We start from the raw sequence: 16,352 nt of genomic DNA on the forward strand, positions 1-16,352 counted from the left end.
GTATAAACTTATGATTGTTTTTGCTTCAGATATGTTTTCTGATTTTATTTTACTAAAAACTTTATAAAACTAGGAAAGGGGGCCGACAATTTTTAAATGAAAACAACTTTCATAAGACAGTAGGAATTGATTGTTCTTAACTTTCTTTTGAGAATTTGATCAATGTTCTAAGAAAAATGAACACACAAAGCTTTGCCCACTTTAGATTCATAGACCATATCGCACCTTCCAAGTCTCTTCTATCTTCATTCACTAATTCAAGAGTTGTATACTGAGTGTCTCATATAGAGTGGTTAGAGGTCCTTATATAAAGTGATTTGAGGTTACCTGCATGCTCCAGTCTCTCCACCTTACTTTTCCCCTTCCAGCCTGCACATTCTTTTTTTTAAATCATCTTTTATCAAGCTAATGGATGGAAGTCATTTAATCAGTGCTTAATAGCTGTTTTTTGGTCTTCAGATGTTGTTAGGTAGAGTCTCATTTATAGAGACTATGTATTTATAGTAGGCATTGTTCTAAGTGTTAGGGATATTGCTTTGAGCAAAATGTACATGGGTAAATTGATCTGCAGTTAGCCGAATAGTTTTGTTGAATTCTTTAAGCCAACATGTCAGTGGTATCTTACTTGGTCCATATGAATATAATTCCATAAATATATTTTTAATCCTTTTTTGATCATAAGTTTTGAAATGGCATCTTTATCTTTGGAAGTTCTCCCATCTCTTAATCTTTTCTGTCCAATAGCTACATAGGTATGCAAACTTTTTGTTTTTATGAATTTTTCTCTTGCTCCTAGTTTATAAATGGATTTATCAGATTTTAGGGCAGTTACAGTTTGTAAAATTATATTCCCATTTTCTAGTACGTTATTGTTATCAAATAAGAACTTAGAATTTATTTACCTCATATTAAAAATCGTTTAAGTTTTAGAATTTTTTCAGTATGTATTCTTATAATAGGTGTAATACTCAGTATGTATATACTTGATCAAACACTATATGCTCTGTTTTAGGTATCTTTTTAATGATGCTGAGGTAAAACCTTTTGATTCTGCTCAGCTGGCCTCTGAATGTTTTGGTGGAGAGATGACAGTAAGTTTTATTCAGAAGTTATAAATGGTTCGTGACTTTCTGAATGCTATGCAGTATCATAAAATCCAGTAGCAAAACCACTTAACTTTCTTTAATTGCTATGATTAAATCTAAAGTTTATTCATTTGTTATGTATTAGAAGTCTAGTCTGTTGGGCATGTATACCAGATTGGTAAATACTTTTTAAATTACAATTTCTGCCTTCAACTGATAAGGGAGGTTAAGACTTAAAATTGAAAAATTAAACAGTGTAGAAATTGAATTGCATTGCCATGAAACATGGTGGAAGAAGTTGTCCACCTGAATGCTTTGAGATTTGAGGGAAAAGAAATTACTCTTTATTGACTTCATATGAAAAATCCTTTGTCAGGGAAATGGGCTTTAGGTGCACTTAAGTGAATTATTCTTTCAATGCCTTTTTTTTTAAATAACAGCAGCAGCAACTGGTTATTACTATTGACAGGATAGGCAAAGAATATCTTACCTGTTACGTAATTAGCTCCAAGACATGAAAAGACAATTAGTTCGGACTAGTATTATTATTTTTTTTTTAAAAGATTTTATTTATTTATTTGACAGAGAAAGATCACAAGTAGGTAGAGAGGCAGGCAGAGAGAGAGAGAAGAGGAAACAGGCTCCCTGCTGAGCAGAGAGCCCGATGCGGGACTCGATCCCAGGACCCTGAGATCATGACCTGAGCCGAAGGCAGCGGCTTAACCCACTGAGCCACCCAGGCGCCGTGGACTAGTATTATTATAATGTAATTATAATAATTGTACTTCATAGGCATTTTATCCAAATACTAGTGTTCTGAAAACAGTTTTAAAGTACTGTTTTGATTCTTATAAGTCAAGCATTAAATAGTCATTTCCATTTCACAGGTAAGTCCAAATGAAGTTATTTTTCACTTTAATAGTCACGTCTGTTGTGAAATCACGGTTCACATTGTGGATTTTAATGTAGGACTTCCTTATTGCTTTTTGGTGCTCTCATGTACTACTTTAAATAGAAAAGGAGAAGTAAGCAAATTGCTAACACTTCAGAAATGGGTAGAAAAAGGGAGTAATAAATTACTGATGCCATAATTAAACCTGTTGCATCTCTTGATGTTATTTCTGGGATATTTCCTCAAAAAAAAAAAAAGTAAACTTTGCAAAGCTTTTCTCTTAAAAGGTAGTTATTAAATTGCAAGTATGTTTTATTATATCCTTTATATGTTTTATGGTAAAGTATCTTTAAGAATACTTTGAATATTTGTTTTTAGTTACAATTGACCCTTAAACTATGTGGGAGTTAAATATGCCAGGCCCCCACACAGTTGAAAATCCAAGTATAACTTTTGACTGTTAATCAGAAGCCTTATTGATAACATGAACACTCAAATCAATATGTATTCTGTATGTTACACTTATTACATACTGTATTCTTAAAATAAACTAGAGAAAAGAAAATGTTGTTAAAATCATAAGGAGAGACACCTAGGTGACAAGTCAGTTGGGCATCTGACTATTTGGCTCAGACAATGGTCTTAGGGTTGTGAGATCATGCCCCATGTCGTTGGGTCTGTGTTCATAGGGAAGTCTGCCTGAGATTCTCTCCCTCTCCTGCCTCTCCTCCCCACTCACTTTTTCTCTCTTTAAAGTAAATAAATAAATCTTTTAAAATCATAAGGAAAATATGTTTACAGTATAGTGTTGTATTATTGGGGGAAAAAATCTGCCTGTAAGTGGACCTGTGTAGTTTACACCTTGTTTTTCAAGGGTTAACTATACTCTTAGCCAAGAACTTCTGTCAGGGATTTTTTATAAAGAATAAACTAGCTGTTTATGAACTATTTAAAATATAAATACAACTGAGATAAATATAAATAATTTTTTAAAGAATGAAAACTTTTATTTTTTTTAACAGACCAAGACCTATGATTCTGTTACAGATAAATTTATGGATTTCTCCTTTGAAAAGGTAATCATTTTTTTACATATAATTTACATTGTTTTCTTTCTTCCATGTTACCTCATTTTATAGTTATACTTTATCAAAATGAAAATATACCTTTTTTTTTCTTTGCCTCTTAAAGACACACAGTGCATATATGCTATTCTACAAACGCATGGAACCAGAGGAAGAAAATGGCAAAGAATTCAAATTTGATGTGTCATCAGAGTTACTAGAGGTATAATTTAATTTAACTTAAGCAATTTAAAAGCATGTTAAGTATTAATGAGAGTAAAAGGACTACTGGACCAGGCTATGACAATGTTAGGATTTATAATCCCGGGTAGACCTTAACACTATTTGTAAATAGTCTTGATAATACTCTCATAGGACAGGTACAGGTAGAGTGACCAGAAAATAATTATTAGTAACATGAAAGAAAAATAAGTAATATGGTTGATGGAATAGGAGCAAGCTCATTAAGTAACTTGTATGTATGGTAATGTTCTTGGATTGGATGATGACTGTTGTTCTTTGCTTCATGTTACATAGAAATACCATGTATTTGAAATGCATTTAAAATATGTATTAAATGTTTAAAATGTGTCTTGTTTATAGTAATTAGGCTTTGTTTCATGATGTTACTTTAATGTCTTTTTAAGAACTATAAAATGTATTCACAACTCTACATTTATCAATGTTATAAACTCAGCCAAAATGTATAAATCTTCATGATAAAAATATACTTTTCCATCTAGACAATTCAGCTTTTACTGTCTAATTGATTGATTAATATTTGCACTGATGTGGTTGAGTCTTAAAACCGAGTGGATTTTGGTCCCCAAACAAGTACTCTTAACTGGTGTCTTGACCTCCCAGAATATTAGTGACAAAAAAACCCAAGAATATTATCATTTTTTAAACCCTTGAATTGGATTTACCAGCAAAATTAAGTGTTCTCTAGATTTCTTACTCTCGATAAGGACACAACAGTGTTTAATGACAACCCAGCCCACTTGTGAAGTAAAACGAAATTTTAAGTAAAACTTTAATGATGTATATTCTTTACATTAATGATTCTGAAACCCCTATTCTCAGTATTCTTTTATATTCTTAAAAAATAATGAGAACATTAGTTTTTAGTATATTAATTTCAGTGTGGTTATATCTATCAGTAGTTGCCATATTAGTATTTAAAATTTTTTAAATTTATATTAATTTATTTAAAGATAACGAAATTAATGACATGCTAATATAAACACCATTTTATGAAGAAAAATTTTTCAGAACAAAACCATTCAGTGAGAAAAGTGTGTCTGTTTGCAAAACTTTTAAAAATGTTTACAGATCTTTTTAATATCTGATTTAATAGATGACAACTAGAGTCTCATAATAGCTTTTTGCATTTGCTCTGTTGTGATTTCATTCATCATTTAGCCTCTGGAAAACTCCATTGTATGCACAGGAGGGAATGAAAGTAAAACAGGGCAGATACCCTCATCATATTACTAAGGAGATGGTTTTGATCTTATATATACTCTAAAACGGTTGTAGGCACCTATCCCCACAGGTCTCTGAACTGTTCTTTTGAGAACCACTGATTTATATTGCGACAAAAGGAAATCCCAGACATTTGTTCTACTACAGCAAGAAAAACAAATTGAACCACGTTAGAATATTTTTTAAAATTATTTATTTATTTATTTGATAGTGAGAGAGGGAACACAAGAAGGGGCGTGGGAGAGGGAGAAGCAGGCTTCCTGCTGAGCAAGGAGCCCAATTTGGGGCTTGATCCTGTCCTGGGATCATGACCAGAGTTGAAGGCAGACTCCTAACAATTGAGCCACCCAGGTGCTCCTTCTTCTTCTTCTTCTTCCTCTTCCTCCTCTTCCTCCTCCTCCTCCTCCTTTCCTTCTTTTTTTTTTAAGATTTTTGTTTACTTATTTGTCAGAGAGCGAACACAGAAGCGGGAGGAGTACACAAAGGGAGAAGCAGGCTCCCCGCTAAGCAAGGAGCCTGATGTGAGGCTCAATCCCAGGGTCCTGGGATCATGACCTGAGCTCAAGGCAGATGCTTAAACAACTGAGCCACCCAAGCATCCCTAGAATATTCTTGATTGCAGACCTAAGCCACCTGTTGTTGTTTTTTTTTTTAAGATTTTATTTATTTATTTATTTGACAGAGATCACAAGTAGGCAGAGAGGCAGGCAGAGAGAGAGAGGAGGAAGCAGGCTCCCTGCTGAGCAGAGAGCCCGATGCGGGACTTGATCCCAGGACCCTGAGATCATGACCCGAGCCGAAGGCAGCAACTTAACCCACTGAGCCACCCAGGCGCCCTGGTTTTTTTTGTTTTTTTTTTTTTCTTATAATTGTTTTAGCTTATTGAAGAATGAATTTGCCTGAATATACATTTTAATAAAATATTAAAGTGTGATAATACTGTTATTTAATATTAACACAGATTTTAGGTATAAGCTAGAATCTGGTCCTTTAGATTTGTGCAGTTGAAATATAGCTAGTAGCAGACTTCCCAAAGAGTAAATAGGAAGTTTAAAACCATAAAATTTATTTTTAAAGAGTTTATTGATTGATTTTAGGGAGATGGGGGTAGATGGAGAGGGAGAGAGAATTGCACATAGACCCCCCACTGAGTGTGGGGCCCTACTCAGGACTTGATCTCATGACTCCAAGATCATGACCTAAGCTGAAATCAAGAGTTGGATGCTTAACCAGCTGAACCAACCATGCGTCCCAGAACCATAAAATTTAGTAAGTAAACAAACATTATAAATTGTAATGACTGTTGTGGATAAAACAAAATGCTCAGAAAGGGTAGTTGATTGGAATTTCTGGGGAAAGTGATTAGGAAATAACTCAGAGTAAGCTTAAACTGAGACTTGAAAGGTACCGAAGACTTAATCATGTGAAGAATATTCCAGGCAAAGAGATATTATGACAAATTCCTTTAGTAAAGATATAGGGTATTGGCATGTTTTAGAAGCTGAACAATGACCTCTGGGGCTGTGATGATTAGTAAGTGCAAGGAAATGTCCAAGATGAAGTTGAAGAGGTGTATGGAAAATACCTGTAGTACAATAATTTTAGACTTAGACACACCCACATGGCTCCACATATGTTGTATTGATAAAACGTAAAAAGGATCGTCAAAAAACAAGATAAATAATTCCATAGAACAGAAATGAAAGCAGTGGGTCTGGTGGAAACCACAGGATTACCAGGCTTTAGGCCCAAATCAGATAATGGGGGTGGAGAGTTCTTGAGACATAAAGGGGATAAAAATTATGACACAGGATCTAGAGCTGAGCTCATGGCTAGGAGTAAGAACCTTGGAATGGAGCTTCATTGCTATGAAAAAGCACTGATGAGGTAAACGCTCTCAAACTCTTCTTTAGGCTACAGCTTTCTAGAAGGCAGTGTGCGTAGAAATGCTAGAGGACCAAGAACTCTGAAGCAGTCTGTTCAGTGAGTAGGTCTGTACCAATGTGGAGCAGGAGCCCTAAAATATGAATTCAAGACCTGGTGCTGGATGGGAAGAGTGGGCTGGGAGGCAAGAAGAGGTAGCTGAAAATCTTTAGGAGATAAACACAGGCAGTAATAACAGTACTCAGAACACAAATTTGTTCCAGATAAAGATAATTTTATGGAACAAACACTAACTTAGAGCATGTTTAGGGTACAGGGAGCTAAACACAAAACTAAAATTAGCAGAGCAGGTATGTAAGACTCATGTTAGAAATAATCTTTGGGGACGCCTGGATGGCTCAGTTGGTTAAGCAGATGCCTTCAGTTCAGGTCATGATCCCAGTGTCGTGGGATCGAGTCCCACATCGGGCTCCTTGCTCGGTAGGAAGCCTGCTTCTCCCTCTGACTCTGCCTGCCACTCTGTCTGCCTGTGCTTGCTTGCTGTCTCTCTCTGACAAATAAATAAATAAAATCTTTAAAAAATAATAATAATAATCTTTGTGGGGCACCTGGGTGGCTCAGTGGGTTAAAGCCTCTGCCTTCAGCTCAGGTCATGATCTCAGGGTCCTGGGATCAAGCCCTGCATCGGGCTTTCTGCTCAGCAGGGAGCCTGCATCCCTTCCTCTCTCTCTGCCTGCCTGTGATCTCTGTCTGTCAAATAAATAAATAAAATCTTCAAAAAATATATTTGGTCATAATTGTGACAGAATATACAAGGAGGGGCGCCTGGGTGGCCCAGTTGTTTAGGTGTCTGCCTCCAGCTCAGGTCATGATTCTGGAGTCGCAGGATCAAGCCCCTCATCAGGCTCCCCACTCATCGGTGGGGGAATTTGCTTCTCGCTCTAACCCTACCATCTCTCATGCTTTTCCTCTCTCAGTCTTAAAAAACAAAAAAACAAAAGAATAAACAAGGAAATCACCTGACTTAGGTCTGCCAATCTGAATTGTTTTCATTTTGCCAGTTTTCGAACATAAACCTTTCTCATAATCTGTTATTATCAAAATGGAACTCATAATTTTACTCCATTTATGTATTTGTTCTTTAGATGGGATTTCAGAGTTCTTACAGAATCTTGATAATTGTATTTTTAAAGAACTGTGATTGTTTGAGGTAGCCAGATACATAATGATAAATTGGAGCAGGCTTAATAACTATTTTTGCATTCCACATAACTAGAAAGAAAATCAACATGAATTTTAAGTGCTTTTATTTTTTGGGTTTTTTTTTTTTGCTTGTTTCTTTTAGAGCAAATCTTTTTTTCTTAAAAATTACTGGTAAAATGTAATGAAGCAAATGCTTTCTGATATCTAATGTTACCATTTTCTTTTTCTTCAGTGGATTTGGCATGATAACATGCAGTTTCTTCAAGACAAAAACATTTTTGAACATACGTATTTTGGGTAAGTTTGATAAACTTATAATAGATTTTTTTCTTACACATTTAAAGCAAATCTTATTCTGTAAGATATGTAACTTACTATTTTTAAATTCTAGGTTTATGTGGCAGTTATGTAGTTGTATTCCCAGTACATTACCAGATCCTAAAGCTGTGTCCCTAATGACAGCAAAGGTAATATATAAGCCGTAGATAGTTTTTTTCAAAATTGACTACTTTAAAGTAATTAAAAATTTTTTGCCTAATGTTTTCTTCCAGCTCAGCACCTCCTTTGTCCTAGAGACATTTATACATTCAAAAGAAAAGGTATGTGTTTCATAAAATTTTGTGTCATTTAGCAGATAGCTTTTGGTTTTCTTTATCTTCAGCTTGAAGTCCATGCCTTAAATGACTTCTTTCTTTTTTTTAGCCCACAATGCTTCAGTGGATTGAACTGTTGACCAAACAATTTAATAATAGTCAAGCAGCTTGTGAGGTAAGGTGAAATAATCCAACAAATAATGTATAGCTTAAGATGCACTTTTTTGTTTTGTTTTCTTTTATTCATAAGATGCTATAGCAAAAGTATTGTGTAATAAATGATAGGGATCCCAGTGTAAGTTCCCCAAATTACTTAACAACTGAGAAGGTTATAATTTATGTCCTAGCCATTACGCTGATGAAATAATTGATTTTTAAGTTACTTAAAAATCCTTGGGTGCCTCCCCTCCCCCCAGTCTGTTAGAAAAATACAGGAAGTTCAAAAGACTGGATCAGATATTTCTTTGTTTCTTTCTTTCTTTCTTTCTTTTTTTAAGATTTTATCTATTTATTTGACAGATATCACAAGTAGGCAGAGAGGCAGGCAGAGAGAGGGAGGGAAGCAGGCTCCCTGCTGAGCAGAGATTCCCAATGTGGGGCTCGATCCCAGGACCCTGAGATCATGACCTGAGCCGAAGGCAGAGGCTTAACCCCCTGAGCCACCCAGGTGCCCCTGGATGGGATATTTCTTAATTAATTTTGAATATTATCAGAAAATACTTGAAAATGGATATCTTCCTTTTTCCTCCAAGATAATAATGCATATATCCCAGTATATCATTTTGTGTCCAGTTTTATCTTCCATATTATGTTCTAATACATCCCTATAATAATACATCCCTAAGGATAGTCTGCTCACAGGTAATGATCACTTAACCCTATTGCCACCTTAATATCATTTTGTCATTTTTTTATTAGCTTCCAAATGTGGTGTAAGCCTTTCTAAGAATGCAAGTCTTAAAAATTTCCAGAGGTGGGAGATTACAACATAGTGTGCAATAGATGAAATTAGTTGAAGATCTTTTTCTTATATAGAAGGTTATCTGATTATGCCATGGAGCAATGGAATTAGAGGATCTAATTATTGTAGACTTTAAACAGAAGACTATAATTTTTTTAAACTTTATAATAAATATTTCAATAAAGTAGGAAGATCAGGTACCTGTAACCTTATTTCAACAAACAGTAACATTGTTTTGCTTTAATCTGTTGCTGTCCCCCATGCCTGTTTTCAGCAAACCCACATAGCATATCATACACCCATAAATACTAAGTATGTATCTTTAATAAATGAGAACTTTAAAAAAATAGAGATATCTCTCTCTAAATATATATATATATATATATCCATGACTTAATTTACTTCTTGTAAAATTAGAAGTGGTTCCTTAACATCATCCAGTATTCATTTTGTGTTCACTTTTTACTAACTGCCTAAAAAATGTTTTTTTCAGTTGGCTTCTTTGAATTGTATTCAAACAAGGACTACATTTTGCTTTTGTCTTATAAATCACCTTTCATCTGTAACAGTTACTTTATTCTCTCTCTTTGCTACTTTGTCATTTGATCTGCATAATTCTCCACATGCTTGCTTTGACTGATTATATCCTCCTGATGTTAGTTAACAAGTTCCTCTATTCTCCTCCCCCTTCGTGATTTTTTTTTTAAAGGCAGTTCAATAGATCCAGAATATTGATTAGGTCATCATTTGTTTTGTTTTCTGTTTTTTTGTTTATAGCTACTTCAGGGTTTTTGTTTTGTTTTGTTTTTGTTTTTGTTTTTTTTAACTAAGTATTGGCCTCCAGAACTCTCTCAAGGAGTTAAAATTCTCTGCAGTTGTCAATAATTATGTATATGCACATAGACAGTAACATTCAATATAGGCATTAAATATGTGATTAAAAGCTATCTTGAAATCAGTAGGAAATTGTTTTAGCATAAAGGGTACTTCTGAGGGCATCTGGGTGGCTCAGTGGATTAAGCATCTGACTCTTGATTTTAGCTCAGGTCATGATGTCAGGGTTGTGATAGTGTCAACTCTGCACTGGGCATGAAGCCTGCTGAATATTCTCTTTCCCTCTTGGTTCTCCCCCACTGTTCTCTCGCTCTCAGAAAAATAGGGGGAGGGATGTTTTTTGTTATTAAGAGAGCATAATTCTTTGTAAACAAAATAAATAATACTCAGATCATATATTAATAGGAACAAAAGGTTCTGCAGTGTAGTATCTGTGAGGATTAAGAGGAAAATAGTATTCCATTTTATAATGTTAAGCAGTGCAGGTTGCCTTCATGCAGGTTTACACTGTGATGTAAATGGCATTCGTGGAATTCTGTAATCAGGTGACCCTGCTTATGACTTTAGGCATTTCAGAATTTCAGACTTTAAAAAATAATTTTTTTTAAAGATTTATTTATTTACTTTAGAGAGAGCATGCCATGAGCAGTGGGGGAGGGGCAGAGGGAGAGAGAGAGAAAATCAAGCAGACTCCCCACTGAGCATGGAGCCCAACTCAGGGCTCTATCACATGACCCTCAGATCATGACCTAAACTGAAAGCAGGAGTTGGATGCCTAACCAACTGAGCCACCCATGCATTCCTAGAGTTTTAGACTTTTAAAACAATGGAAGAATCTGTTTTGGTAAGAATTTAAAATAATTGAAACATAGACTAGAAATGAAATCCTTGTGTGACTTTTTTGTTTTTAAGTTAAACAAGTATTGGTTGAAGGTTAATATCACACTATTTTTTTTTACAGTGGTTTTTGGACCGTATGGCTGATGATGACTGGTGGCCAATGCAGATACTAATTAAGTGCCCTAATCAAATTGTGAGACAGGTAAGAAGAAATTTGATTGAAAAAGAAATGGCTTTCAAGTTAATAATCCTAAATTTACCTGTGACTATATTTTAACCCAGCATTGAAGGTAGTTTTGAAAAGATTAACCTCTACCATAAAAATCATTTTGCTACCATTTCATCAGCTTCTTGTAGGAAATCAGCTGTCTTTTCAACCAAGTGATTAAAATTGTTAACATTTCCTAGTTATAGGAAGATAAGTGTAAGTGCCTATTCTCTCAGATCCTGTTATCACTGCTTTATGAGTTGTACTAATGCTTTTTAGAATTTTAGATAGTCTAACCATGGTAGGGTACTGTAGTGGCCTTGAAAATTAAATGAACAGTATGTAACATTTCTGTGAAAGATTCTGAACTGTCACATGAATCAGTTTGTTTTCCTTAAATCTCTGGAAAAGTTAGACAAAATTGTAAATATTACTTTATATTCACTTATGACACAGAACTAAAAATTTAATATGAAAAGGCCACTTTTCAGTTATTCCTGAGATATAACTCTTGCACCATCTAATTCATCAAAACCATACAGAATATAAAATTTAGTGGCTTTTCGTATAACCCCAAACTATGCAACTGTCATCTAATTTTGTAACACTGCTAAGAGACATTCCATACCTATTAACAGTGACTCCCAATTTTATCCTGTCCCTTCTTTCCAGCCACTATGCACCTGCTAATCAACTTTTTGGCTCTATGGATTCGCGCATTTATTTATTTATTTATTTATTTATTTATTTTTAAAGATTTTATTTATTTATTTGACAGGCAGAAATCACAAGTAGACGGAGAAGCAGGCAGAGAGAGAGGAGGAAGCAGGCTCCCTGCTAAGCAGAGAGCCCGATGCAGGCCTCCATCCCAGGACCCTGAGATCATGACCTGAGCCGAAGGCAGTGGCTTAACCCACTGAGCCACCCAGGCGCCCCGGATTTGCGTATTTAATGATAAATGGAGGGGTGCCTGAAAGGCTCAGTCAGTTAAGCATCTCAGGGATGCTAAGCATCCCAGGATCCCTGGGTCCTGGAATCAAACTGCCTGCTCAACGGGAAGTCTGCTTGTCCCTCTCCCTCTGCCTTTTCCTCCAGCTTAGGCTGTCTCGCTGTCTCCCTCAAAAAATTTAAATCTTAAAAACAAAACAAACAAAACTATAAAAAAAATTTTAAATCTTTATTAAAAGATAAATGGAGTCACACACTCTGTGATCTTTTGTGATCAGCTTATTTGAGCAATATTTTCATGGTTTATCCATGTTGTGGTGTGTTTCTGTTCTTTCTTTTTATTGCTAAATTAATTCCATTGAATGGATATAGCAATTATTGTTTATCCATTCAGCAGTCAGTGAACATTTGAGATGTTTTCGCTTTTTGGCTATTTTGAATAATGCTGCTCTGAACATGAGTGCACAAATACTTGTGTGGACATATATTTTTAGTTCTTTTACCTGAGAGTAGAAGTCCTGAGACATTCTAGGAATTACAAACTTTTTCATGGCATCTCCACTAGTTTACATCCCCACCAGCAGCAATCTATGAGCATTTCTATTTTCACTACGTCTTCTTTAGCATTTCTTACTGTCTTTTTGATTTTAACTATCCTGATGAATGTGAAGTAGTATGTTATTGTGGTTTTGGTCTGCATTTCCCTAATAATTAGTGATGGTGAACATCTTTTCATTTGCTTACTGGCCACTTGTATATCTTAATTAGAGAATCCCCAACCCTTTTTAACCCATGTGGGTTTTTTTGAACAAACTTAAATCCTATTTCCTTCTCCTAATCATTGACTTCTGGCAAAAGATAATCCATGGGGAAAACAGAAATGGGTGCAGAGAATTTTGAAACCTGTTAATTTTTCAGTAACTTTGTTACCTTTGTTCAGGCTCTTAGGTTGTTTTAACTTTTCATTTGCAGATGTTTCAGCGTTTGTGTATCCATGTGATTCAGAGACTCAGACCTGTGCACGCTCATCTTTATCTACAGCCAGGAATGGAAGATGGGTAAGAAATAACTTTTTAGCATTTTAAGCTTTTTAATCAGCTTCCTAGAGTATTTTAAATACCCACATTGAAATATTTAGGTTCAGGGCATGGTAGGTGGCTTAGTTGGTTAAGCAGCTGCCTTCGGCTCAGGTCATGATCCCATGGTCCTGGGATTGATCCCTATGTCAGGTTCCCTACTCAGTGGTAAGTCTGCTTCTCCCTCTCCCTCTGCCCCTCCTGCCACGCTCATGCTCTCTCTCTCAAATAAATAAATAAAATCTTAAAAGAACGTTTTGTGTGTTTTTTTTTTTTTAATTTAAAAATCTGTAAGAATACAATCAAGAAGAGAACATAATACTTTTTATTTTTAATTAAGTGCATCTTCAGATTCGTCTACAGATAACTTAATGACTTAGTCTTTTTGTTTGGATTGATTCAGCCAGACACCGTAATTTGAATCTATCTACTTACATTATTGCAGTTGGTACTCACTATTACAAAGATGAGAGAGATAAATTTAGGTTTTTAAAAATATTTCTCCTCCCAGAATATCTATCTCCAGACTTCATACTGTCTCTAAGATATATTAAATTGTATCTTCAGGTCGGATGATATGGATGCCTCAGTAGAAGATATTGGTGGTCGTTCATGTGTCACTCGATTTGTGAGAACTCTGTTATTAATTATGGAACATGGTGTAAAACCTCACAGTAAACATCTTACAGAGTATTTTGCCTTCCTTTATGAATTTGCCAAAATGGGTGAAGAAGAGGTAAGGCTGTTATTTTGTTTATTTCTGGGATTATGTACCTATTTTCAGTATTTAAAACTCAGTTGTTTTTATTTTCTATTTTTAAATCAATGTTTTTATTTTTAGAGCCAGTTTTTGCTTTCACTGCAAGCCATATCTACAATGGTTCATTTTTACATGGGAACCAAAGGGCCAGAAAATGTAAGTATAGTTCCCTCTCATATTGGGGATTTAGGGGACCATGTTTTCAAGTTTGTATCATGGAAGGTCATTAGATATTAGAATGCTTTAAAATCCCTTCTAGCCTGGCATTAGATCATTTTAAGTGTCTGAATTTGGTTGGTATTTTTAATGATACAGCGAGAGAAGAAATAATCAAATGATAAATTTCATCGGCAAGGCCCTGGAACAAAGCAAATGAATTTAGGCAGAATGGCTACCACCTACTTTGGGGTCATATCAGTAGCATGTTGTTTCAGTGAACATTTCTGATGGTCATATTTTTAAACCCTTGCTGTTGAGTTTCCAAAAACTTAAGTAGCTTGGTCTATTCATAGTATTGAAGCATGACATGAACTTTGTGTTGACTTTAATGACCACGTTGGCTTTTGCTCTATTTATGCTATCTTACTTAACCCTATTGCAACCCTAAGATGTAGTAAGTACTGTTGTTACCTCCATTTTACAGATCAGGAACTTGAGGCATAAAGAAGTTAACTTGTTTTAGATCACAGTGAGTTGGGCTTTGATCTTTGGTCAGATTCCTGAGCTACACTGTTAACCATTATTCTGTAATGCTTCTCAGAATATGGACTTTTACTGTCTGATACCTGCCTATATGGCTACTTGTTTAGACTGCTCTTCTTTTGCTTTGTTAAATCATAAAATCATTTCAGTCTCTTGAATTTCAAAGAAATGGAAGTCTTTGGAAGACTTGCTATTTGGATTATCTGAACACTGCAGATAAGGATTCTTTAATTTGTGTAACTGACATTTTTATTTAATAGGAAATACTGTTTTATCATACTCGTGTAAAATTTGGTCCTGATTTATCTTCCAAGGGGCTTGTCTATAAGAAAAAAAATTATTAAAAGATCTATCCCTGTAAGTGAGGTAAAAATAGTTACAGTATTGAGAATCATTGTTCTTTATAGTTCTGCTTACTATGTCTAAAATTATCCAGAATATTGCTTAACTCTTAAAAGTCAGGGTTAGGCCTTTGAGTGGTTCTTTATGATACATGCTCCTGCTACCATCTACCCTGACTATTTTATAGAATAGTCAAATTATTTTCTCTCAAGATAATTCAGTTTTAATGTATTAGTTTCAACATTTTATTCTAGCCTCAAGTTGAAGTGTTGTCAGAGGAAGAGGGGGAAGAAGAGGAGGAGGAAGAAGATATTCTTTCTCTGGCAGAAGAAAAATACAGGCCTGCTGCCCTGGAAAAAATGATAGCTTTAGTTGCTCTGTTGGTTGAACAGTCTCGCTCAGAAAGGTGAAATGTTTCAACATTCAAAATGGTTAAAGCATGTTTGATTTTACTCCTTTTACCAAATTGTTTTACCACTAACTTTTGTTACATAATTCCTTTTAAATAATACCATGATTTATGAACTCTTGTGGCATAAGTATTTCAGTCCTTTGTATCAGATGACTTTGTACCTCTGAGTCATGTTAGAAATATACGTTGAAGAAATATACAGTAAAATATTTAGCAAAATTATATGTGCATTCATCCTTTCTGGCAACACTACTTCTAGAAGCCTGTTCCCTAAATACAGAAAGATGTATATGCAAGGATATTTATTGAAGCATTTAGTTAAAAAGAGTAAAAGACTGGAAATATTTAAAAAGAGGGGTTTAGTTGAAAAAAGCAGGCATCCACTCAATAGAATACTCTATTACTGAAAAAAAGAAGTATGGAATGTATCTGTACTACCATGAAGAGATCTTTAGGATTAAATATTACCAAGTAAAAAAAGCAAGGTGGAGAAAAGTATGTATAGTATGGTACCTTTTGAGGAAGGGGAGCTGTGTGGGGGCGGGGGAGGGATGCAGAGATTGAAAGCATGTAAACTCAATTTTCAGTATTCCTCATTTTGGATCTACTGTTTACAAATGTGCTTACTTGCTGGGATTTATTACAGTCCCGAAGTTAGTACTCATGCAGTCATTTGTGGACTGCAGATGTCCATGTGCAGAGTGGCAAAAAATCTGAGTTACCTGACACATACCTTCCTCCGAAGCCAAGGTCAAACAGGGTGACTGTGACTCCTTGTTTCACTTCTCATATTGTAAACAAATCTCCTTTTCATGGTTGCTGCCATGTTTTTCACATTTTTACTTTTTGTTGGTGACTTAGTGTTTAAAATTGCTCCCCAGTATAGTGCTAAGTGCTACGTAGAGCTCCTAAGCTCAAGAAGGCCATAATGTGCCTTAACAAGAAAATGCACATTAGATAGGCTTCATTCAGGTATGAGTTAATACTAGTATTTGCTGTGACTTCAGTGCTAATGAAGTCAGAACAGAAACAGAAACACACATAAAACAAGGTAACCTATTGA

The 16,352-nt window shown here is 35.1% G+C and overlaps 1 protein-coding gene across 4 annotated transcripts in view; it reads left to right on the plus strand.

Annotated features, from left to right (window-relative positions):
- USP34 (ubiquitin specific peptidase 34) overlaps nucleotides 1–16,352 on the plus strand; it is a 239,199-nt gene that overhangs the window by 187,051 nt on the left and 35,796 nt on the right. For all 4 annotated transcript variants that reach the window (XM_059406010.1, XM_059406012.1, XM_059406011.1 and 1 more), the window contains 12 exons: nucleotides 1,013–1,091; nucleotides 3,000–3,053; nucleotides 3,169–3,264; nucleotides 7,846–7,910; nucleotides 8,005–8,080; nucleotides 8,165–8,212; nucleotides 8,316–8,381; nucleotides 10,963–11,043; nucleotides 12,970–13,055; nucleotides 13,641–13,809; nucleotides 13,915–13,989; nucleotides 15,132–15,283. In XM_059406010.1, coding sequence (XP_059261993.1) covers nucleotides 1,013–1,091; nucleotides 3,000–3,053; nucleotides 3,169–3,264; nucleotides 7,846–7,910; nucleotides 8,005–8,080; nucleotides 8,165–8,212; nucleotides 8,316–8,381; nucleotides 10,963–11,043; nucleotides 12,970–13,055; nucleotides 13,641–13,809; nucleotides 13,915–13,989; nucleotides 15,132–15,283 — 1,047 coding nt within the window. The remainder of the gene's footprint in view (nucleotides 1–1,012; nucleotides 1,092–2,999; nucleotides 3,054–3,168; nucleotides 3,265–7,845; nucleotides 7,911–8,004; nucleotides 8,081–8,164; nucleotides 8,213–8,315; nucleotides 8,382–10,962; nucleotides 11,044–12,969; nucleotides 13,056–13,640; nucleotides 13,810–13,914; nucleotides 13,990–15,131; nucleotides 15,284–16,352) is intronic.

The sequence above is a fragment of the Mustela nigripes genome, chromosome 7, assembly GCF_022355385.1.
Source record: "Mustela nigripes isolate SB6536 chromosome 7, MUSNIG.SB6536, whole genome shotgun sequence".
Taxonomy (NCBI): domain Eukaryota; kingdom Metazoa; phylum Chordata; class Mammalia; order Carnivora; family Mustelidae; genus Mustela; species Mustela nigripes.